The 25,826-nt window shown below is 38.6% G+C and overlaps 2 protein-coding genes and 1 long non-coding RNA gene across 5 annotated transcripts in view; 1 reads left to right on the forward strand and 2 right to left on the reverse strand.

Moving 5' to 3' along the window:
• Positions 1 to 3,512: 3,512 nt before the first annotated feature.
• Positions 3,513 to 4,485, reverse strand: LOC106082098 (uncharacterized). Its single transcript, XM_013244425.2, has 2 exons — positions 4,368 to 4,485; positions 3,513 to 4,302 (listed from the first exon to the last, which is right to left on the reverse strand). The coding sequence occupies exons 1-2, from the start codon at positions 4,397 to 4,399 to the stop codon at positions 3,672 to 3,674; spliced, it is 663 nt and encodes a 220-aa protein (XP_013099879.2). The 5' UTR covers positions 4,400 to 4,485; the 3' UTR covers positions 3,513 to 3,671.
• Positions 4,486 to 4,809: 324 nt separating this feature from the next.
• The window catches only part of LOC106082104 (uncharacterized), a 43,462-nt gene continuing 22,445 nt past the window's right edge, over positions 4,810 to 25,826 (forward strand). Inside the window, exon 1 of the long non-coding RNA XR_001220451.2 lies at positions 4,810 to 5,028. This is a non-coding gene — a long non-coding RNA (uncharacterized LOC106082104). The remainder of the gene's footprint in view (positions 5,029 to 25,826) is intronic.
• LOC106082103 (phosphorylase b kinase gamma catalytic chain, skeletal muscle/heart isoform) overlaps positions 9,336 to 25,826 on the reverse strand; it is a 56,912-nt gene continuing 40,421 nt past the window's right edge. For 2 of the 3 annotated variants that reach the window (XM_013244432.2, XM_013244431.2), the window contains 2 exons: positions 10,224 to 10,382; positions 9,336 to 10,142 (listed from right to left, as the gene is read on the reverse strand). In XM_013244432.2, coding sequence (XP_013099886.1) covers positions 10,008 to 10,142; positions 10,224 to 10,382 — 294 coding nt within the window. In that variant the 3' untranslated portion in view covers positions 9,336 to 10,007. Of the gene's footprint in view, positions 10,143 to 10,223; positions 10,383 to 20,484; positions 21,016 to 25,826 lie in introns of all 3 variants that reach the window. The other variant, XM_013244430.2, reaches the window with a different exon arrangement.

Raw genomic sequence — 25,826 nt, forward strand, 5'->3', positions numbered from 1 at the left:
CAAATTTTTTCACAGCTTGTGACTCTGTAATTGCATTCTTTCTTCTGTCAGTTATCAGCTGTGACTTTTAGCTTGCTTTGGAAAAAAAGTGTAAAAAAAGTATATTTGATTAAATTTCATTCTAAGTTTTATTAAAAATGCATTTACTTTCTTTTAAAAAATCCGCAATTACTTTTTGGGCTACCCAATATATTTTTTTAATTTTAATATTTTTTTATATATATATTTTTAATTATAATATTTTTTTTTAATATTAATATTTTTTTTAATATTAATATTTTTTTTTTTTAATTTTAATATTTTTTTAATTAATTTTTTTTAATTTTATTATTTTTCTATTTTATTTTTTTTTATTTTAATATTTTTTTATATATTTTTTTTAATTTTAAAATTTTTTTGTATATATTTTTTTAATTTTAATATTTTTCTATTTTATTTTTTTAATTTTAATACTTTTTAATTTTTTATATATCTTTTATCTTAATATTTATTTTAATTTTAATATTTATTTTAATTTTTAATATTTCGTTTTATTTGAATATTTTTTTTTTAATATTTATACCCATTTTCTTTAATTTTAACATTTTTTTTATCCTTATTTTAAAGTTCAATATATTTGCTATTTATTTTTAAATTTTGGTATTTTTTTATTATTTTTCTTTTTTATTATTTTTATTTTTTTGGTAATTTTTTTTTTTATTTTTTTGATTTTTGTTTTATGTTTTATGTTTTTGTTTTTTATTTTTTATTTTTTAATTTTATTTTAATTTAGTTTTTTAATTTTATTTCTTTAATTTAATTTTGTTTTTTAACTTTATTTTATTTTTAATTATTTTTTAATGTTTTTAAATTGTTGTTGTTGTTGTAGCAGTTTGTTGTGTTCTATCTTTCGTCTGCTTGATTCTGTTGAGTGTCAAGACCCAGCCCAGGAACTCTGCGACTAAGATGGGGTCCACAGGGATCTGGGTCTGTCTTGGCAGTTAAACAGGTGACGTGTATCGTGCGGTCCGCGGTTACAATCGGGACATTCATCTTACACGTCGGCATCAATTCTTGCTCTGTAGAAGTTGAGGCGGCTACATCTGCCGGAACGTAATTGAGCTAGTACTACTCTGGTTTGCCGGGGGAGGTCAATTTCTTCAGGTGCAATGGGAGGCGGTCGTTCTCCTAAGAATACATTCACCCGGTAGCCATTTACCGCATCTGCTATGGTGTCTACATGAATGTGGTCTAGACTCACTTGATATGCCACTTGATCTAGAGGTTCTCTCTTGTAGCTCTGAAACTCACGCTCTAGATCATGTAGATCTACTCTAAGGCTTCTGGGCAGTGGATATCTATCCACAAGATGACGATTTGGATGGTCTCTGCGATAACAGCCCAAAAGGTATTGCTTAGACAGCATGTAGTTATGTCTTCGCACTGGTAGGATCTTTGTCTCCTGATGGAGGTGATCCACATGAGAACTGAGGAAACAGCCCGTCGCAGTTCGAGGGCGGCATTCTGACAGATCTGTATATTATTCCATGCGTGTCACAAAACTGACGAGACCACACTGGCGCTGCATAACTTACCACAGACCGGCCAATTGCTTTGTACGTGGTCAACAAGGTTTCTTTGTCTGCACCCCAAGTGCTGCCAGCAAGTGACTAGAGGACGTTGTTTCTACTTTTGACTTTATCGCAAATTGCTGTGGCATGTGGGGAGAATGTGTAAGAGCTGTCAAATGTGACGCCAAGTATTTTTGGACACTTGATGGTCGGAATCATTTCTCCATTGACCATCACAGTCAGCTCAGTATTCACCTCACGAGTATTTGTAGATTGGCTGAAGATTTGGTGGCAGATATCTTGCAGCGAAATATGAGGCAATTTCGTTGAGGTAGACGTTCAACCTATCGCAGATGTCATCAATGGGTGGGGGGCCTGATGCCATGATCGTACAATCGTCCGCATATTATACGATCTCTATGCCGTCTGGAGGAGGTGGTCCTTTGGACCACATATCGGTAGTACCGATCGCCGCGGGATCAGGGCGGCCATTGGTTATTTAAAGGCGCTTATAACTCGCCTTGTCATATTGAGCACCATGCAAATTGCAAATTTTGCCCATGAACATTCCACTAAGGAACAGGAGCACCATAGGCACTCAGTATTTGTGAAAGAGCCGGTACCGCTCGACCTCTCACTGACACTCTCCGCTCGATACCGCTGATTGTCCGCGTCTGCCGTTGCAGCTACTCCGTATGGAGCATTGCACTATCCTCAACCTGTGGACGCGGCCGGTAGCTCTCAGCTAAGGTTCTCGTGCTAGCAATGAACATCACCCAGAACGGACCTCATTGTTTGGCCAGTGTGGTCCTGACAGCTATCCCGTGCCGGGATAATATTCTGTGTTCTTATCATTGCACATTTTTCCCATGAACATTCCACTTAGGAACAGGGGCAAACTTCTCACACATCAATGAGTTCAGTCCGATTCAAGTTTAAACTCAATGATAAGGGGCCTACTTTTTATAGCCGAGTCCGAACGGCGTGCCGCAGTGCGACATCTCTTTGGAGAGAAGTTTTACATGCCATAGTACCTCACAAATGTTGTTCTCACATATCAATGAAGATGCATTTAAAATTAGTACTTGTGGTGATTCTTAAAAGCTGATGAATCGACGTTTTGAAATTCATCTGCACTGAAAAACCTCACGTTTTTGACAAAAAAAAATGGTATTTTCGAAAATCTGAAATATACACTGATATGCTCTCAGTTCAGGATTCTTATTGGCCGAAGTTTTTCGGCAAAATCAAGAAAATATTTTGACCAATTTCGAAATCATTAAAATTTAAGATGTTTCGAAATTTAGTTAGTGGTTGACCCACGCGCGTTGTATGCGCAGAAAATGCGTCGTTTGAAGCCAAAAGCATTTATTGGTCGTTTATGGATTGCAACCCAACTTCAGTTGATTTGTTAATGGCCATATTTAATATAGAGATTTCAATTTCTGTATTAAATTTCATGATTTTACAATTTACTTAGTAACTGAGAGCACAAAACACCGATATTGAATGAAACTGGGAACAATTTCCAAATTTTTACTACTTTTTATTTCATGGTTTTATCTCCTGGCAACGCAACTATAGTTGCGCCACCATCCATATTCAATACCTTTGGCATTTTTCAGATTCTTGAAAAGCCCATTTTAAGCCTAAAAACACAAGGTTTTTTTGCGTTGACGAACTTCCACTCATTGCAATTTAGATTCGCCATGTTTGGTCCGAAAACAAGAGATTTGTAATCTGTCATCATTTTTGAGACTTTAAAAATTTCGTAACTTTGGTTAATTTTGGATAAATTGTGGTAGTCATTCCTTGACTACCTAGTGATTTCTAGAATTAGTTCTCTGATGCTGGGAATCATGCTTCACAGCAACACGATTGAAGCATTCCCTGAAGCATTTGAACCCCCTTCCTTTGATTAATAAACGCCCGGCGTTCGGGGGGGACAACAGAAGTCAAAAATTAGTTTTGGGACTCCAGTGAACATCACAAACATATATTTTTTATACTTTTTTTTTATAAATATCCAAAATTTAACAACATATAAGCATTTCCAGTTATCATGTTTTCTTAAATAATACTGTAGTCATGAGGAAAACATCATTCATTTATACTAAACGTTTACATTTGTGCTGGCTTTGTAGTTTCAATTTTCGGCTGTGCATTCATGGCATCTAGTTCGTTTTGTATGCACTCAAATTGTTGATACAATTGCAACAACTCTTCGTGATTCATTTCCATATTTATGTCCTCGCCAGCACCAGTTTTCAACTGCAATACAGCTAATGCTGTCTTTTCCCTTTGCTGGCAATGCGATGATATTTCCACATTCAATTTCCAGGCCACATCTGCTATTTCATTCGATTCATAGCAATCCCTTGCCAAATTATTCATAATGGGGGTAGTTTGACGTACCCACAGTCGCACAATGGCATCGATTTTTGCTTCATCTTGTAATTGTAACTTATCCCTTAGCTCTGTTTGAAGCAACGAAGGTTTTATAATGTATGTGCTGGTGCGCCTCAATATATAGGAGAAAGTTTTGATCAACAACAAAAAATCAGGACGGGGCACACCGACTAGGCGTTCCAATTCTTCCAAAGCATTTTCATTCTCGGCACTGGATGAAACATTCTCGCCCTTGGAATCTGCACCACCTCCAGTAGTAATCATTTGGCGATGTACATATTGAAGCACGGTACTAAATGTATTGTAAGGCAAGGCATTTATAATTTTTATACCCTCTCGAGCTCTGGGAAACGAAAACAAAATTTGTAAGAAGTCCTTTAGGTTATATAATGCATTTAGAGTTCATACCTATCAGTTATTTTTATCCAGTTAATGCTCATTGTCCACTATAGGTAACGGTAAAGGAAACACGATAACTATTTCCACGACAACTTCCTGAACATGCAAACCAATAACAAACAAACGCTTTATTTACATGTGGGATTTCATTGGGAGTCTCTAAGCGCTATGTTGCAGCGACATGTGGTAGCCGTTTTATTGAAGAAAGTCTGAATTACTTATCAATAGATTTACAGGAGTCACATCATACACATTTTGAAATTCTTTTTTTATAGTATTACGTGCGAATTTGTTAAGTTCTATTAGATTTGTTAACAAAAAATAATTATTGTACAAATTTATAAGTCGCTAGTTTATGCTCTTATTTCTTATTGCAGAGCATCGTGTAAACCTTATTTGTTTACATTCATGGTCAGCTGATTTATTCGGTTTATTGTGAATAGTCTTTTTTTTGCTAGGCAGCCCAGTAAGCACAAAGTTATTTCGTTTGAAAGTTTAGTAGATAAAATAAATTAAATAAAAGTCAATATAATCCCCAATTAACCTGAAATGTGGTATGAACAGTGCAATTATGAATTTAAACCAAATAAGTGTCAGTTTGCCCCTGTTCTTTAATGGTATGTTCATGGGAAAATTTGCAAGTACTAGCTAAGTCTATGAATCGTACCAGGTAAGTCTTAGTATTGTACAAAACCATTTCCAACATTATTTGATTGACGCCCTAGAAGCATTAGGTTACTTTAGGCTGAAAAGAAAGTGCGAATATTAATCTGTCCCATGCCACTATGGGCATACACTAATCGGTTTGTTGTGCGCTCTAAATACTAAAAAGTAACCTCGAAAAGAGAAATCTAAGCCAAGAATTCCGTGCTACTTACAAAATTCGTAATTGTTTTCCATACTACACCACTTAGTTCATGTCTGGTATTCTGTCCTAAGTACCGGAGTCTGTTGGACGTGAAAGCCGAGCAATGACATAGGAAATGCTCCAACGTCTCATCATCGGCAAAACTACACTTTATAGGGCGCACTTCCGATTTCGCAGAAATTTGGTGTTTAAATGTGGGTTGACCTCAGGAACTCGAATCGGACTGCAATTACAGTAGCTCTGTATGAAGCATTTCACTATCCGCAACCTCTGAACGCGATAAGCCAGATTGATGTTGTTGTTGTTGTAGCTGTGTTGTGTTCATTTTTATCTGCTTGATTCTGCTGAGTGTCAAGACCCAGGAACTCTGCGACTAAGATGGGATGCGTCCACAGCGATTTGGGTCTGAGACGAGTGGGTCTGACTGGGCAGTTAAACAGGTGACGTGAGTCGTATGGTCCCTGGTCACAATCGGACCATACATACTGTACGTTGGCATAAATTCTTGCTCTGTAGGAATTTAGGCGGCTGCATCTGGCGAATCGTAATTGAGCCATAACTACTCTGGTTCGCCGGGGGAGGTCAATTTCTTTAGGTGCAATGGAGGCGGGCGTTCTCCAAGGACCACATTCACCCGGTAGCTATTCCCCGCATCTTCTACCGTGTCTGCAGCGGGTCTACCGCTTGATATGCCGCTAGATCTAGAGTTTCTCTCTTGCAGCGCTGAACCTCAAGCTCTAGCTCACGTAGATCTACCCTAAGGTTTCTGGGCGCTGGGTACCTAACCACAAGATTATGATTTGTACGGTGTTAGATAACAGCCCATAAGGTATTGCTTAGACAGCATGTAGTTATGTCTTCACATGGGTAAGATCTTTATCTCCTGATGGAGGTGTTCCACGTGAGAACTGAGGAGACAGCCCGTCGCAGTTCGAAGGGCGTCATTTTTACAGATCTGAATATTATTCCACTGTGGTCACAGAGCAGTCGAGACAACACTGGCGTTGCATAACTTACCGCAGACCGGCCAATTGCTTTGTATGGGGTCAACAAGGTTTCTTTCTCAGCATCCCAAGTGCTGCCGGCGCGTGATTGAGGAGATTGTTTCTATTGTACTTTTGATTTTATCACAATTGCTGTGACATGTAAGGAGAATTTGTAAGAGCTGTCTTATTTGACACCAAACAAAGCGGCTGTAGATTTGGTGTCAGATATCTTCAGATCTCTTGCAGCGAAATATGAGGCAAGCTCGTTGAGATAGACGTTGTTGTTGTTGTAGCCACATTTTCATGTGGAGTTGGCGATCCTCGTCAAGCTCCTGTAGGTGAGCAATGGGCGAGTGATGTTGCTACTGAAAGCAGGAAAGGTGTTGGTCATGGGAGAATCGTCAGACAGACTTTCCTTTTCTCAACGCTTGAGGCACTACGCGCTCCGGGTCATATTCGAACCTTCCTCCACGGTTGTTGTTGTTGTAGCAGTTTGTTTTGTCCTATCTTTCGTCTGCTTGATTTTGTTGAATGTCAAGATCCAGGAACTCAGCGATTAAGATGGGATGCGTCCGGAGGGATCTGGGTCTGAGTCGAGTGGGTCTGGTAAATTGTGATGTTTGTTCTTCTGCTCGGCTACCATGTATGCTACGAAAGACTCTCCTTCGTGTTCTAGGGCATCTCTATGTGTGAATTCAATGTTTTCGTAAATTGCACAGCATTATGACTGCTTTGCAAGCCGTCACAGCACTTATTAGTCGAAATTTCAGCGAGATCTCGACATGTTTTTGATCTTTCGAAGACTTTCGATATAATCATCGCTAACCTATTTGAATACATCGTTTGAGGACGTAAAAAATGTCCCTCCAGCCAGGCCAAAAACGTTGCATGGCGAATTATTGTCGGGGTCGTATGTCATTCGAAAAATTAACGAGGATAAGAAATCAAAATCCTATTGAGATCGCATCATATCGAGACAATTATGCCTATAGGCGTTAGACGCAGATGTATCATGAGTCATGATCTTCCTGCTAAAGCTATTCATTAAATTAGGATGTTTTTTTTTTTAATTTAAGTTTGTAGATTATAGTTTGTTTCTATACCCTCTACCATGTAACACCTCGAAATATTCGTCTAAGACCCCATGCAAATGCAAATTTTCCTATGAATATTCCATTAAGGAACAGAGGCAGCGTCTCACATATCACCTAAGGCTATCTGATTCAAGTCTATGCTCTACGATGAGGGGCCTCCTTTTTATAGACGAGTCCAAACGGTGTGCGGCAGAGCGACACCTCTTTGGAGAGAAATTTTTACATAGCAAAGTACCTCACAAATGTCGCCAGCATAAGAAGGGGACAGCTACCGCTAAAAAATTGTTTCCGCCAGGATTCGAACTCGCAAAACTTTCAAAGGAATAAAGCTAGGCGTTTGTTATTTTGCACAAATACCTCCTATTAGTGTACGTTTGTTGGGATTATAAATGGGCCATATAGGTCCATGTTTTGATATAGCTGCCATATAACCCGGTCTTGAATCTTGACTTCTTGAGCATCTAGACTTCGCATTTCTTATCCGATTTGATTGAAATTTTGTATGAGCTGTTTTATTATGACTTCCAACATATGTGCTAAGTTAGGTCCAAATCTGTTCATAACTTAATATAACTGCCATGTAAATCGATCTCGGATCTTGACTTCTTGGGCTACTGGGGTGCACAATTATTATCCTATTTGGCTGAAATTTTGTATGAGGTGTTTTGTTATGACTTCCAACAACTGTGTTAAGTTAGGTCCTAATCGGTTCATAACTTAATATAGCTGTCATATAAATCGATCTCGGATCTTGAATTTTTAGGCCTCTGGAGTGCGCAATTATTATCCTATTTGGCTGAAATTGTGTATGAGATGTTTTATTATGACTTCCAACAAATGTGCTAAGTTTGGTCCAAATCGCTCCATAACTTAATATAGCTGGCATATAAATAGATCTGGGATCTTGAGTTTTTGAGCCTCTGGAGTGCGCAATTATTATCCTATTTGGCTGAAATTGTGTATGAGATGTTTTATTATGACTTCCAACAAATGTGCTAAGTTTGGTCCAAATCGCTCCATAATTTAATATAGCTGGCATATAAATAGATCTGGGATCTTGAGTTTTTGAGCCTCTGGAGTGCACAATTATTATCCTATTTGGCTGAAATTTTAGATGAGGTGTTTTATTATGGCTTCCAACAACTGTGTTAAGTTTGGTTCAAATCGGTTCATAGCTTAATATAGTTGCCATATAAATCGATCTCGGGTCTTGACTTCTTGAGCCTCTGGAGTGCGCAATTATTATCATATTTGGTTGAAAATTTGTATGAGGGGTTTTATTATGACTTCCAACAACTGTATTATGCTTGGTCCAAATCGGCTCATAACTTAATATAGCTGCCATATAAATTGATCTCGGGTCTTGACTTCTTGAGCCTCTGGAGTGCGCAATTATTATCCTATTTGATTGAAATTTTGTATGATGTGTTTTGTTATGATTTCCAACAAATGTTCTAAATTAAGTCCAAATCGGTTCATAACTTAATATAGCTGTCATATAAATCGATCTTGGATCTTGACTTCTTGAGCCTCTGGAGTGCGCAATTATTATCCTATTTGGCTGAAATTTTGTATGAGCTGTTTCATTATGACTTCCAACAACTGTGCTAAGTTAGGTCCAAATCGGTTTATAACTTAATATAGCTGCTATATAAACCGATCTCGGGTCTTGACTTCTTGAGCCTCTGGAGTGCGCAATTATTATCCTATTTGGTTGAAATTTTGCACAATGACTTCTACTATGGTCTCCAACATTTATGGTCCGAATCGGTCCATGGTGTGTTCCGAATCGGTCCATAACCTGATATGTCTGCAATAGCATGGTAATTTTTCTCCATTATCCTTAGTTTGCCTATAAAGAGATACCGGCCAAAGAATTTGTCAAATGCTGTCCAATCTAAGTTTCGTCCCGGCCAAACTTAGCACGATTTTACTTGTTATTCCTTATCCCTTTAAGTATATCTATACCCCTTACCTTTACATTTGCTTGCTTCGATTTGTTGTAAATATCAAAATGACATCAAATATCTTTTCTAGTGGTAAAAACATAAATCTTTATTTGTGAATTAATAAATAGACATTTTTATTACGATTTTGTGGGTGTTTCATTATAGTATAATTAATTTCTTTGTTTCTTATGATATGGTCGACTTTAACAAACAACTCCTATAGACTTAAAATTATAATTATTTTTTTGTTTTTATGGCTCAATATTCTCAAAAGCTTCAACTACTGACATTATCATTGAAGAAAAAGAAACAAAACAATGTAGGAATTATTAAAACTAGATATTACTAAGTTAGCAAATAAATTACAACTGATATAAAACTAATTAATAGTTTTTCTTTTGTTTTTTAAATATAGTAAAATTAGAAAAAAAAATTGTCGCTTAACAAAACTAGAATATTTTGATCAATGGGTTTTGTATATTCTCTCGTACACACTAATAGTTAGGTTTTCTCAATGCTTCAACACGGTGAAGCTTTAAAAAACTAAAAATTTTGCAACTTTTTGGATAAAAAAGGAAACTTCATTTTCACTTATAAATTATAAAAAAAAACCAAAGAAATGACTTCGGATCATTTCTATTGTGCAGACAAAACAAGTATTGTAAACATAAAACAATAAAAGGAGATTGGGGGAGGTGAGTTGAGGTGAGGATGTTAAATAAGATCAATAAAAAATTAAACAAAACAGTAAACTATCGACTCAAGTTATTAATATACAGCGCATGTAACTCAGTGCGTGGTGTGTTTTCAAAGAGGGCGGCACGGTTTTGACCTTCACCCTTCTTAACCCAATGACCATAAACTCTGAAGGCACAGCCATCAATAACCTATGATAAAGAAAAAAAGAGTAAAAACAAAATTACAAACAAATTTTTATAAATAATTCCTTTTTTTTTATAAAAACTTACTTTACGCAAAACTTTAACTCTGTAAGGATCACGTATAGCCTCTTCAACATGCAATGGTTCTGCAGTGTACCTCAATCTTCGTATGCGTATTACTGCTCGGATTACCAATATAGCAAATTGGAATTTTTTGCGGGCATTAAAGCGACTCTGTTTACGCAGCTGTTGAATAGGAAAAAATATAAAAACTATTTTAAGCATATTTTTCTTTTTTTATAGTGATATCCAAGACAAAGTACAACACACTAAACATATATCACCCATTAATAGATACTTGTAAAGAAAAACGTGGGAATATAAGATAATAATTAAACTAAACTCTTTAAGGCATTATTTTGTAATTTTAAATTAAAAAAATAAAAAACAGAAAATAAAATAAAAAAAAAAAAATAAAAATAAAATACAAAATTAAACGGAAATAGAAATAATAAAAACAAGTGAGAGCGTGCTGAGTTCGGCCGGGCCGAATCTTATATACCCTCCATCATGGATTGCATTTGTTGAGTTCTTTGCTCGGCATCTCTTTTTAGGCAAACAAAGAATAATGAATAAGAACTGTTATGCTATTCGAGCTATATCAATTTACAGTCCGATTCCTATCATAATTCATATAAACCGATCTCCCGATTTGACATCTAGAGCCACTGGAAGCCACAATTTTCATTCTAATTCCAATTTAGCCGAAATTTTTCATATTGCGTTATTTTATGACTTCCAAGAACTGTGCCAAGTACGGTCCAAATCGGTCAAGAACCAGATATAGCTCCCATATAAACCGATCTCCCGATTTGATTTTCTTGAGCCCCAGAAAACCGCAATTATTGTTCATTTAACCTGAAATTTTGCACGGAGTCTTTTGTTGTGACTTCCATTTACCGTTCCAAATACGTCTTAATCGGTCTATAACCTGATATAACTCCCATATAAACCGACCTACCGATTTGATTTTCTTGAGCCCCTAAAAACCGCAATTATTGTCCATTTTAGCTGAAGGAGTCTTTTGTTGTGACTTCCATTTACCGTTCCAAATACGTCTTAATCGGTCAATAACCTGATATAGCTCCCATATAAACCGATCTGTCGATCGGACCGATCGCCGCGTGAAGAAGGTGGCCATTGTTAATTTAAAGGCGCCAATAACTCGCCTTATCATAACGAGCATCATAGGCACTCAGTATTTGTGCAAGAGCCGGTGCCGTCCGGCCTCTCACTGAGACTCCGCTCAATACCGCTGATTGTCAGCGACTACCATTGCAGCTACTCCGTATGGACCATTACACTATCCTCAACCTGTGGACGCGGCCGGTAGCTTGCAGCTAAGCTTCTCGTGACCGGAATGAACACCACACAGATCGGACCTCAATGTTTCAGTCTGTGTGATGCTCACAGCTATCCCTTGTCGGGTCGAACCGAGATAGCCACGTTGATGTTGTAGCAGTGTGTTGTGATTCACTTTTCGTCTGCTGGTTTTTGTTATATATGCAGATCTAGGAACTCTGCGACTAATTTGGTGTGCGTCCAGAGTCTGGTCTTAAGTCAAGTAGGATTTGTGTAAACTGTGGTATTTTTCTGTTTTGTGGTATACTCATAAAAATGCGTTGTTAGTATCTATTGCCACTGCAAGTGATGCGGTTTTACGCTCAGCACACTCATATGAGTGGCGATCATATGAATACTCATATATTAATGTTCATGCTTCGCGTACCACCGCTTTTAACATCGTCTTTGCCCATTGCGGTGTTATGGGTGAATGTAAGACGATAAGGGAAACACTGCATCAACTCGAATAAAAATTGCGGTGTTGCTTTTGCAACGATGAGAAAGCTAATTTATTTTACTCTGATTACTAGTTATTATCATAATTTTCTTCAAACTTTTATAAGATAGAAACAATTGCGGTGTTTGCGATGGTTTTGGCAAGCAATCATCATACCACCGCATATAAAAGATACCCATAAGCATACGTATTTGCGGTGTTAGTTAAAACTCTGGCGTTACTCGTTCTAAGCGGTATATTCACATTAGCACCACCGTAAGATAATTTGTGTTTGCGTTGATTGGAGAGTTAAATGGTTGCGTTGCGTCAAAAAGACAAGCTTTTTTACGATTCACCGCACATGTGATGCAACGCTGCAGATCTCTGGTCCCATGTTACAATTGAGATACACAGCCAACATACTAGCATCTATCCTAGCTCTGTAAGAGATGAGGTGGCTGCATAAGCTGGAACGCATTTAAACTACTTGGGGCAATCTCAAAGATCGATCGGTGTGAATGCTATCTAGACTCCCTGCAACGCCAACTGATCTAGAGATTCTTTCTTGTAGCGCGGAACCTCTCGCTCTAGATCATGTAGATCCATCCTGATATCTCTGGGCGGTGGATGCTTTTTCATTGGATGGTTGTTGTTGGAGCAGTGTGTTATCTACTGAGGAGGCAGCTCTTTGCGATGGAGGCCTCTACCGGGTAAATCCGGTACATACAACCGGCTGCCTTGGGATTGGTAGAATTCATTAACGGTAATCAAGTCATATGCATTGGCGTCCACATGGCCTTCTGTGGTTTGAATCCCCGCGAAATCATCAGAAAATTTTTCGGCGGTGGTTTTTTTTCCCGATGGCCACCGTAGCGCAGAAGTTAGCAAGTCCGCCTATGACTCTGAACGCCCGGAGTCGAATCATGGCGACAATATCAGCGTTTCAGTGGACTTGCCATTACTTAAGGCATGCTTTTGTTGACACAGGTGATGCACAGAGGGAAAGAACCGAAAAAAATTAATAAAAAATATGCCATTTGAGAAGGGATAGACATAACTCTTTGAAATTTGAAATGGTCATTTGGCAAGGGCCCTAAAATTGGTCATTTCGAAAAATTCTTTGGCCAGCCAAATCTTCATTTTCGGTTCGATTTGCAAAATTCTTTCAAAGGCAATGTTTTACTAAGAAATTGGAAAACCCCTTCGATTTGGAAATCATTTGGGGATTTTTGTAAATAACTCGGACAGAATTTATTTTTGGTTTTTAAGCACTTTTATCTGGAAAATTAAAAAAAAATAATATCTGACAAAAATAAAAAAAAAAAATTAATTGAAAGATTCATAATCAGCTGTTTGGAGTCATTCTACCTCTGTAAATCGACCTTGATATAAACGTGAGAAATTATACGAAGCGTTGCCAATCACTGTAGATGGCTGAGCGTTTTTTTAACGGGACACGGCCAGAGCCCAGTACTAAGTTCTTGAGTTAATTGTGGCTTAATTTGTGAGGAATTATAATACATGTACAAATATTTAAAGCGAAAAATATAAAATTGTAACTAACAAATCGGGGTTTCTATGGTCTCAAGGCGTCATACAGGGGTATTGGCATTTAAGGGCCTATATCAGTATATAAACGGATTAGGATCATATTTGGCACATATACTGGCAGTTATACTTTGTACGAAATTTCAGCCAAATCGAATGAAAATTGAGGCTCAAGAAGTCAAAAAGCGGATCTGTTTAAATTTAGTTAATAGACCGACTCGGATCATTCTCGGCGCGGATGTTGGAAGTAGCAATAGAAGGCCTTGAGCCAAATTTCAACCAAATGGGATAAAAATTGAGTCCGATATCGAATCTCACTCGGCACGTATGTTGGAAGTCAGAATAGAAGTCCTTGTGCTTAATTTCAGCCAACCGATCAAAACTGGAGATCGGTTTATAAGAGGGTTATATCCAAATCCGAACCTATATGACCCATTTACAATCCCCAATGACCTGCATCAATAAGAAATATATGTTCGTTCGACCGCTATCGTGATAGGATCATATTTGGCACGGATACTGTTAGTTATACTTTGTACTAAATCAAATCAAATGCAAATTGAGACTTCAGGGGCTCAAGAAGTCAAAAAGGGAGTCTGTTTAACGGGGGCTAAATTAGTTAATAGACCGACTCGGATCATAATCGGCGCGTATGTTGGAAGTAGCAACAGAAGTCCTTGGGCCAAATGGGATAAAAATTGGGTCCGATATCGGATCACACTCGGCACGTATATTAGAAGTCAGAATACAAGCCCTTGTGCTAAATTTCAGCCAACCGATCAAAACTGGAGATCGGTTTATAAGAGGGTTATATCCAAATCTGAACCTATATGACCCATTTACAATCCCCAATGACCTGCATCAATAAGAAGTCTATGTTCGTTCGACCGCTATCGTGATTGGATCATACTTGGCACGGATACTGGATATACTTTGTACTAAATCAAATCAAATGCAAATTGAGGCTTCAGGGGCTTAAGAAGTCAAAATGGGAATCTGTTTAACGGAGGCTAAATTAGTTAATAGACCGACTCGGATTATACTCAACACGGATGTTGGAAGTAGGAACAGAAGTCCTTGAGCCAAATTTCATCCAAATGGGATAAAAATTGAGGCCGATATTGGATCATAATCGGCACATATGTTGGAATTCAGAACAGAAGTCCTTGTGCGAAATTTCAGCCAACCGTTCAAAACTGGAGATCGGTTTATATGAGGGCTATCCAAATCTGAACCGATTGATGTAAATGGGTCATTTACAATCCCCAACGACCTACATCAATAAGAAGTCTCTGTCCGTTCGACCGCTATCGTGATTTCCACAGACGGACGAATGGACATGGTTAGATCGACTTTGAATGTCTAGAGGATTAAGAAGATATATACTTTATGGGGTCGCAGATCAATATCTCGAGGTGTTACAAATGGAAAAACCTATGGTGGTGGGCAAAAAATTAAGGTAAAAATATTTCTTCTAGAAATATAAAAAATTCCAATATTTTTAAATAATAAATAAAAAAAGAAAAAAATATTTCTTCTTAGAAAAAAAAAAAGAATAAAATAAGATATTGCAAAAAAAAATTAAAAAATAAATATAAATTTCACTTTTTTGCTATTCTTCTTCTTTTAGCTTTTTACGTTTAATATATTCCCATATTTTTCTTTTTTTTTTGTTTATTTAAAGCTGTACCATTATAAGATTATTATTTTGTTAAATTTATATAATAATTTTTTCAAAAATATTTTATTCAAATACTCAGGGAAAGGGCAGTGATATAGATGTAACAATGCACAAAGTAAAAGACAGGCAGAAATAGTTAGTATTTAGTGCACTATACAATCCTTTTTTTCTCAGTGGGATTAAACTAAATCATATTTACAAAGAAAAAATAAAAAGCTTTAATAATAAACAAATATTTTTTTTTGCTAAAAGTAAAAATCGATAAAAATCTTCTAATACTTGTAGAAAAATATTTCGTATCATGCTTTGCAAATTTGCCGACGAACGTTTCTTTAAGGAAAAAAGAGTGCAGTACGATTCAAGTTTTAGGTAAGGGACTTTCAACATTTTATAGCCAAGTAGCATACCGCCGGGAGATATCTCTTTGGGGAGTTTATGTCTGTTTCATCTTCTGTAAGAGTTTCACATTGGTAACTTTTAAAACATGTTTAGTTTTGTTTTCCACATCTGTGCTTGGGAAGTACGAATAGGTCTTCTTTCCGATATAGTTCCTACATTGATTAATTTTCCAAAATGATTACTGATATCTGATTTCTCGAAGGCGCAGCATTGTGTTTTCTATCCGATGTCAATAAAATTGGCTTATATATACTTTTTCCACCAAAAGATAGAACAGGCTCTCAGAGATTGGATAAGCCGAAGGAGTATATCGTTTAGATATGAGTCTAATGGCACAAAGATGAGAGAAAGAGTATTGCAAGGCACGTCGCAGGTGGTCTTCTATTACCGCTGCTGTTGTTGATTACTTTAAACAGTCATCTGTGAACCCTCGTCCACGATACAGTACTAGAAGGATCAGGCTCTCAAAGACTGGATAAGCATAGGGAGTAAATGGATAAGATGTGAGTCTAAAGGCATAGAGATGCTAAAAAGGGTATTGCAGGGCGGTACTCTAGCCCCACCACTGTATGTAGTTCACTTAGGACCCTCGCCCACTATGGGTCCTCTTCTAAAGGAGTGGATCCAAATGTGCGACAGAGTCTAGGGAATGGTTTGATCTCAATGCCAACCCTTAGAAAACAAACATCTGCTTATTCTCTAGGAAAACGACAATAGTTTAATACGAGCACCCATGTTTTTTAGATGGAACTATCTCCATATTGGACACAGTTAAATATTACAACAGGTAACAGGGAGATTTTGGCTTAACATAAGTGGTGCCATGAGAACCATGTCGGCATAGGGCGTTAGTGACTATTTTGAATACCAGACTCGTAAAGTATGAGACTTAATACAATGGGGAAATAAATTGAAGGTATAAGCAGATCGCACAACTGTCGTATAATCGATTTTACCATAGAATGCCTCCGAATTGAAGAAGTTTCGGATCGAATTCCTAAAGTCGAATGTGAATCACTAATACCGGAAATGCATGAATAGACGGGAAGAACCCTAGCACAAATGACCACTAATAGCTGTTGCTACTAGAGCTGGCAAACTATCCATAATCGTGACATTCGATATTTTCGATATTTCTTATAATAAATATCGATACTATCGTTAATCTCCCATCACCTATATTTCAAAAGAAAATGAGAAGTAACAAGTTGTAGTCCGATTCGGACCATAAATGAAAGCCGAACATTGTAGAAGCCATTGTGTAATATTTCAGTTCATTCGGATAAGAATTGTGCCTTGTAGGAGCATAGGATTATATGGGAGCTGTATCAAGCCAATGAACGATTTAGACCATATTAGACACGTATGTTGAAAGTCATGAGAGAAGCCGTTGTACAAAATTTCTGCCACATCGGATGAGAATTGTGCTCTCTAGAGGCTCAAGAAGTCAAGATCCCAGATCGGTTTATATGGCAACAATATCAGGTTATGTACCGATATGCGCCATACTTAGCACAGTTATTGGAAGTCATAATAAAACACATCACGCAAAATTTCAGCTAAATCAGATGAGAATTGGGGCCTTCTGCGGCTCAAGAAATCAAGACCCAAGATCGGTTTATATGGCATCTATATCTGGTTATGTACCGATTTGCACCATACCTAGCACAGTTATTGGAAGTCAAAATAAAAGTGCAAAATTTCAGCCAAATCGGACGGGAATTGCGCCCTCTAACGGCTCAAGAAATCAAGACCCAAGATCGGTTTATATGGCAGCTATATCAAAACATGGACCGATTTGAACCATACTTGGCGCAGTTGTTGGAAGTGATACCAAAACACCGCGTGCAAAATTTAAGTTAAATCGGACGAGAATTGCGCCCCCTAGAGGCTCAAGAAGTCAAGACTCAAGATCGGTTTATATGGCAGCCATATTAAAACATGGACCGATTTGGCCCTTTTACAATCCCAACCGACCTACACTAAAAAAGATTTTTGTGCAGAATTTCAAGCGGCTAGCTTTACTTCTTCGGAAGTTAGCGTGCTTTCGACAGACAAACGACAAACAATCATGCCATTCTCAGAGACAACCCTGTTCGTGAGCTTATTGTCCTGGTTGTTATTACCCTTATGACCTGTTTACTGTCATGTTGTGTTGTTCTATATTTCATCTGCTTGGTTCTGTTGAATACCCACATTCAGGAACTCTGAGACTAAGGTGGGGTGTGTCTAGAGGGATCTGGGTCTGAGACGAGTGGGCCTGGCTTGGCAGTTAAAAAGGGGTCGTATGGTCCTAGTTTACAATCGGGATACACATCCTGCACGTTGGCATCGGTCCTTGCTCTGTAGGAGTTGAGGCGGCTGCATCTGCCGGAACGTAATTGAGCCAGAACCACTCTACTTTGCCGGGGGAGGTCAATTTCTTCAGGTGCAATGGGAGGCGGTCGTTCTCCAAGGATTACATTCACCCGGGACGCATTTACCGCTTCTGCTACCGTGTCTGCATGAATGGTGTCTAGACCTGCTTGATACGCCGTTTGATCTAGAAGTTCTCTCTTGTAGCGCTGAACCTCACGCTCTAAATCATGTCTGGGCGGTGGATATCTATCCACAAGATGATGATTTGGATAGTCTCTGCGATAAAAGCCAAAAAAGGTATTGCTTAGACAGCAAGTAGTTATATCTTCGCACTGCTAGGATCGTTGTCTCCTGATGGAGGTGATCCACATGAGAACTGAGGAGACAGCCCGTCGCAGCTCGGAGGGCGTCATTCCGGCAGATCTGAATATTATTCCACTGCGTGTCACAAAACTGACGAGACCACACTGGCGCTGCATAACTTACCACAGACCGGCCAATTGCTTTGTACGTGGTCAACAAGGTTTCTTTGTCTGCACCCCAAGTGCTGCCAACAAGTGACTTGAGGACGTTGTTTCTATTTTTGACTTTATCGCAAATTGCTGTGGCATGTGGGGAGAATGTATAAGAGCTGTCAAATGTGATGCCAAGTATTTTGGGACAATTGATGGTCGGAATCATTTCTCCATCGACCATCACAGTCAGCTCAGTATTGACCTCACGAGTACTTGTAGTGAACAATGTGGCTGAAGATTTAGTGGCAGATATCTTCAGATTTCTTGCAGCGATATATGAGGCAAGTTCGTTGAGGTAGACGTTCAACCTATCGCAGATGTCAACAATGGGTGGGGGCCTGATGCCATTTCGTACAATCGCCCGCATATGAAACGATCTCTATGCCGTCTGGAGGGGGTGGGATGGAGGATAGATAGAGGTTAAACAGTTGCCCTGATATCACCCCACCTTGGGGAACTCCCTGTTTCACTCTACGGTGCTTCGACTTCTTATCCCTAAATTCCACAAATAACTGGCGACCACACAGATCGCGACCCATCGTTTCAGGCCTGGCTGGAGGGACGTGTTGGCGATGTCCTCAAATAATTTGGCTCGGTGTCGAATGCCTTCGATAGGTCCAGTCCCACGAGGACCGTCCTTTCATATGGCCTAGGCTGGTTGAAGCCATGGCAAATGTGTACGGTGATGGCATGCAAAACTGTTGTTGTGCTATGCAGTCTTCGAAATCCATGTTGATGCTCCGCGAATGGAAATTCTCCTACAAGGCTTGGGCAAAGTAATGTCTCAAGCGTCTTTGCTACTGGTGAGAGAAGGGAGATCGGTCTGTACGACTCCCCCAAACTCGGGTCTTTTTCAGGTTTCAGTAGCGGGATCACTCTGCTTATTTTCCAGATACAGGTTGAGGACAGTAGTAAGGTACTCAACTCCAGGTGAATGAAATGATGTAGGTCGTTGGGGATTGCAAATGGGCCATATCGGTTCAGATTTGGATATAGCTCCCATATCAAGCGGTCCTTCGACTTGATTTCTTGAGCTCCTAGAAACTGCAATTATTAACCGATTGGGCTGGATTCTTGCACATAGCGCTCCGTTACTACTTCCAATAATCGTGCCAAATATAGGCTGAATCGGTCTATAACATGATATAGCTCCCACATAAACCGATCTCCTGATTTGACATCTTGAGCCGCTAAAAGCCGTAGTTGTTAACCGATTGGACTGAAATTTTGCACATAGTGTTCCGTTACGACTTCCAACAATCGTGCCAAGTAAGATCTGAATCGGTCTATAACTTGATATAGCTGGAAGCCTCAATTTTTATCCGATGGGCCTGAAATATTGTACCTAGTGTTTTGTTTCGACTTCCAATAAACGTGTCACGCACGGTCCAAATCCTTTGTGTAAACTTTTAGCAGCTTTCCCTGGTGGTGGGTTCCCAAGATTCGGTCCGGCAGAACCTAGCATGCTTTTACTAGTTATAATATGAATTTAGGCGATAAAGAAATAGTTTTGTTTCAATAGTGGGTGAATTCCTATTAAAGGAAATACAATAAATGTTTGGTGTAAAACCTGGCAAATTCGCCAGCTTCCTTATCCCGTATTTTGATACTATTCACTTTTTGAGCAATAGCTACAGCCTTCAAGATCTTTTGAAACATTATTTTTATATTATTATTTTTTAAATCCCACTGTTGATATTAAAAAAAATATATATACATATACACATATATACAAAATATTATGCTATGTTATGTGTGTTTATGCCCATAAACACACATAACATACACGCACTCATTCAAATATTTAATACACACATACATATATGGACAATATACACACGCACACACAACCAACTTTACACACAAAATAAAAGGTGCATATAGAGTACTTTCTACTTGGTTTTCCAAAAGGATATTTTGTTTTTGTTTCAAAAGAAAAGGTGCCTCCAAAACTTACAACTTAAGAACTAAAATTCATATAAAACAAAAGAAGTAAACAAAACCTGCCTGGGGTGTATAGAAAAACTCAGGATGAGTAGAAGGATAGTTAGGTAATTGAGAGGATATTTGATGATGATATGCCGACGTTTGATGCTGCATATGCTGTTGGGATAATGGTCCTGGTGCTAGAGGTGTTACAAAATAATCTCCCGCCTTATTGAGATTTTGAGTATTATCCGTAAATCCACTCTGGGCTTGAGAGCCATATATACTGTTGGCATTCCTATCATAACTTTGGCGATATATCAGTTGCTTATCCTTTTGCTGCAGATTATTGTGCGATTGCTGGTTATTGTTTCCCGAGCCAGCGGGCAAATTGTTGCTGATGCTATTAGTATTGGGAGTCACGTTGTTGTTTAAGGCATTGTTGGAATATGCAGTTTGTCCAGGATGGTAATTATTGTTTGCATTCAACAGATTAGTGTTAATGGAATTGTTTTGATAGAATTTGGAATATTGCCGAATTTCATGAATACTTTGTTCGCGCAGATGATAAGTAGTTTTTTGACCATCAAACGAGGGTTCGGGTAATAAAACCTAAAAAATGCATGTTGTTTGTTGCATTTTATTAATGAAAAAAATAGAAAAATGTTTTTTTGAATTTGGAAATAAATTAAATGATATAATTTTAAGGTGAAAAAGAAAAAAAAAAATATCGAAATAAAAAAAAAGAAAAATGGCAATTTTTGCTAGATTTGAAATTCTAAAGATACAATAGATGGTGATGCGAAGCAAGTAATCAAAACTACTTAAGAAGAAGGTATGATCTTCAGCAGAAAGACAGAGAGTATTAAGAATAATGATAAAGAGGCTTTTGTAGAGCTGGGTTGGTGTGGAAGGAAAATTTTCATGTCGTTATAATCCTTTGTATATTTGTATATGTAATCTTAATAGTTTTGTCAGATGGTGTTGAAGCCAAATTTGCATGTGAAGGTGGAGATCCTCGTCAAGCTCTTATAGGCCAGCAAGCTCGTTCCGGTCTATACGACCAATCGCCGCGAGAACATGATAGCCATTGGTTATTTAAAAGCGCCAATAACTCGCCTTATCGTATCGAGCATCATGGGAACTCAGTATTCACGTAAGAGCCGGTGCCACCCGGCCTCTCACTGAGAGTCCCCGCTCGATACCACTGATTATCGGCTACAGTCGTCGCAGCTACTCCGTATGGAGCATTTCACTATCCACAACTTGTGGACGTGTCCGGTAATTCGCAGCTCCGTAGCTCGCAGCTAAGCTTCTCGTGACAGCGATGAATACCGCACAGATCGTACATTTCCTGTGTGGTGCTCATAGCTAACCCGTGCCGGAATTCAGATGGTATTGTCCCTGTTTGGCAGTGATCCACAGAACTAAACCGAATGAGTGTTGCAAGGTAGGTTGCATACCCAAGCTTGGCATTCAGCGCCTCTTTCTTGCTCGGGAGATCAGCATTGGGCCATATTCCCTACCGAATATGACCCAAATCGGTCCGATTCAAGTTCTGGCTCAATAATATGGAACTTTCTATTTATAATCCAGTGCCGTAGAATGACAAAAGTTTCACATGGCTGGGTTGAAAAGAGGGTGCGCATACCAAAAACATACAATGCAAATTTGCCCATGGACATTCCCTTAAGGAACTGGGGAAAACTTCTCACAAATCAATGAGTTCTGTCCGATTCAATTTTAAGCTCAATGATCACGGACCTCTTTTTATAGCCGAGTTCGAACGGCGAGCGACACCCTTTTGGGGAGAAGTTTTTACATGGCAAAGTTCCTCACAAATGGCGCCAGCATTAGGAGGGGATATAAACACCGCTGAAAAACTTTCTGATGTTCCTGCCAGAACTCAAACCCAGGCGTTCAACGTCATAGGCGGACATGCTAACCTCTGCGATCCCATGGCAGCCGGTTGTACGTACCGGATTGGCCCGATGAAGTTATTCATCGTCAAGGGCTGCCGCCTCAGTGTACAACACACTGCTAGAACAATAACATACGTAAAGATACACAGTTTTCCAATTGCTCCTTTTGGATGCCAGATGTCGTTAGTAAAAAAGGCTCCATCTTTCAGTTCTAAATTAGTTAGAAGTAGTGGTCAACAGATGCCGTTGGTAAAAATAGACCCAATCTCTTTTAGCGATTTTCCTAATATTTGGTATTTTAAATGTAATTTTCCATCTGTGAGCCCTCAAATAATTCATTGGGCTAATATATGTGTACTTTTTATAGATTATGTGAAAGTGCTTCCATCCTAATGACATCTACACGTTCAAAATTATCCCTAATCGACTTTTACCAATAACATATCTTATTGTATTCTACGTCTTTCCCGCTACGGAATTACGTGCAATAAGGTTGTCGAATTGTTATACGCTTTAAATACCGAAAAATAGCTTTTTAAAATAGATATTAGTCTGAAATTAAGTGCAACTCACAAAATCCCTCATTCTCCATTTTACCCCCTCTTGGTTCATGTCTGCTATTATGTCCCCATCTAAATACCGTAGCGTGTTAGCCGCGAAAGCCAGCCAATTGCATAGGAAATACTTCAACATCTCATCATCGTCCCTACATGCACTTCACTTGCTATCACTTGCCGCTCTTGTTCTGTATACCGAAAGCTATCCTGATCTACTTTTAACTTCTTATGAGTAATATACTGAATCGAATTTCCCCATTGGATTTTCGTTCGTCATGCAAACGGAACAGATCTCATTTTATGGATCTTCAATGTAGCCTCTTTGATCCATCCGTAGTTTTAATACCCTTTCCCTTTGGGAAGGTTAGTTTAAGTACCCTTTCCGTTGGGTAGGGGTAGTTTTAGTACCATTTACCTTTAGGAAGGGTAGTTTTAGTATCCTTTTCCTTGGGGAAGGGTAGTATTAATGCCCTTTCCCTTGGGGAAGGGTAGTATTAGTACCCTTTTCTTTGGGGAAGGGTAGTATTAGTACTCTTTTTCTTGGGGAAGGGTAGTTTTATCATCCTTTCCCTTGGGGAAGGCTAGTTTTAGTATCCTTTCCCTTGGGGAAGGGTAGTATTAGTACCCTTTTCCCTGGGGAAGGATAGTATTATTACTCTCTCCCTTAGGGAAGGGTAGTATTAGTACCCTTTCCCTTGGGGAAGGGTAGTTTTAGTACCCATTCCTTTGGGGAACGGTAGTTTTAGTACCCTTTTTCTTGGGGAATGGTAGTTTCAGTACTCTTTCTCTTGGGGAATGGTAGTTTTGGTACCCTTTCCCTTGGGGAATTATAGTGTTAGTACACTTTCCCTATGAGAAGGGTTGTTTTAGTACCCTTCATTATAGGAAAGTTTTAGTCCGCTTTTCCTTGGGGAACGGTAGTGTTATCATCCTTTCTCTTGGGGAAGGATAGTTTTAGTACCCTTTCCCTTAGGGAAGGGTAGTTTTAGCAACCTTTTCTTTAGGGAAGGTTACTTTTAGTACCCTTTCCCTTGAGAAAAGGTAGTTTTATTACCCTTTTCCTTGTGGAAGTGTAGTTTTAGTACCCTTTCCCTTGGGGAAGGATAGTTTTAGTACACTTTCCTTTTGGAAAAGCTAGTTTTAGTACCTTTTTACTTGAAAAAGGCTAGTTTAAGTACCCATTCCCTTGGGGAACGGTAGTTTTAGTACCATTTTTCTTTGGGAATGGTAGTTTCAGTACCCTTTCTCTTGGGGAAGGGTAGTTTTGGTACCCTTTCTCTTGGAGAAGGGTAGTTTTGGTACCCTTTCCCTTGGGGAAGGGTAGTTTTAGTACCCATTCCCTTGGGGAACGGTAGTTTTAGTACCCTTTTTCTTGGGGAATGGTAGTTTCAGTACTCTTTCTCTTGGGGAATGGTAGTTTTGGTACCCTTTCCCTTGAGGAAAGGATGTTTAAGTACCCTTTCCTTTAGGGAAGGGTAGTTTTAGTACTCTTTCCTTTGGGGAAGGGTAGTTTTAGTAACCTTTCCCTTGGGGAAGGGTCGTTTTAGTACCATTTCCTTCAGGGAAGGGTAGTATTAGTACCCCTTCCTTTGGGGAAGGCTAGTTTTAGTACCCTTTTTCCTTGAGCAAAGGTAGTTTCAGTTACCTTTCTCTTCGGGAAGGGTAGTTTTGGTACCCTTTCCCTTGGGTAAGAGTAGTTTTAGTACCTTTCCCCTTGGGGAACTATAGTTTTAGTACCCTTTCCCTTGGGGAACGGTAGTTTTAGTACCTTTCCCCTTGGGGAACGATAGTTTTAGTACCCTTTCTCTTGGGGAAGGGTAGTTTAACCACCCTTTCCCTTGGGGACCGGTACTGGCCTTAGGATTGGATCAGTGTATCGGTCCTTACATTGCTAAAACCCCCTTAGACTATTACCTCCTACCCGGCCTTCTAAGTATATGCAAGTTTCAGGCACTTCGAAGGCCTGGCGGAAGGAAAGTGGTGTCATACCATAACTTTATACCGAAGCCCAGCTTAAAACTTTACAAATTTCGCCAATGTTAGTTAGACCGTAAATCATTTCAAGGACTTGGAAATTCCAATTATGGTGTTGGTATATATGTTCCGACTGCTATTTATACAGAAGTCTTTATAACATTTAAGGTATTTTATCGCAAATTTTTCAAATTTACCCCTAAAAAATCTATTAAGAAACAATGTTTAAGCTCAATGATAAGGAATCTCCTTTTTATTGCCGAGTTCGAATGGCTTGTCTCCGAGCAACACCCTTTCCTTTAGGGGAAAGGGTTTTGTAGAGAAGATGGCTGGTTAACTAAGGTAGTTACCCCACAAGTGAAGGGGAAACCACCTATGAAAAAAAAATTGTTTTGATGTTCTCGCCTTGATTTGAACCCAGTCGTTCAGCGTCAGAGGCGGACATGCTAACCTCTGAGCTACAGATATTACTACTCTTAAGAGTATTGATACTCTTAAGATTCCTTTTTTTTTCTTAACGAGATATCCAAAGTATTTTTGAACGACATTTTAAATTTCCACTTTCAACACCGTTACGATTTTAACCTCAATGACAATGACGGTAATGATGATGATGATGATGCTGTTACCTATAAATCCTAACATACTAAAATCCTACATCTATATTTTAAATTTTGTTTTTTTTTTGTATATAGAAAAAAATTAAAAATTTTGTTTCCTATATATGCACCTTTAGAAGAAAGTAAAAGAATACACAAAACAATTATTGTTTTAAGGGAAGAAATCCAAACACAAACATGCTGACATAGATATCCTTTGCAGGATATGGGGGACAACATAAAAAAAAGAGGTAAGGAAACAAAACAATAAAACAAAAAAAGGTTTGCACACAAACAAACGGATAATCGATTGTTTAAGAAAACAACAAAACAAAAACAATAGGAAAACATTATAGTAAGATTTGTTGTTT

This window comes from Stomoxys calcitrans, chromosome 4, assembly GCF_963082655.1.
Source record: "Stomoxys calcitrans chromosome 4, idStoCalc2.1, whole genome shotgun sequence".
Classification (NCBI taxonomy): Eukaryota; Metazoa; Arthropoda; class Insecta; order Diptera; family Muscidae; genus Stomoxys; species Stomoxys calcitrans.

Bases quoted from the DNA above. Each gene is read 5' to 3' on its own strand.
- LOC106082098 (XM_013244425.2), bottom strand. From the start codon at position 4,399: ATGAGCATTAACTGGATAAAAATAACTGATAG. The intron at 4,303-4,367 runs GTATGAACTCTA...TTCGTTTCCCAG, and splicing joins TGGATAAAAATAACTGATAG to AGCTCGAGAGGGTATAAAAA.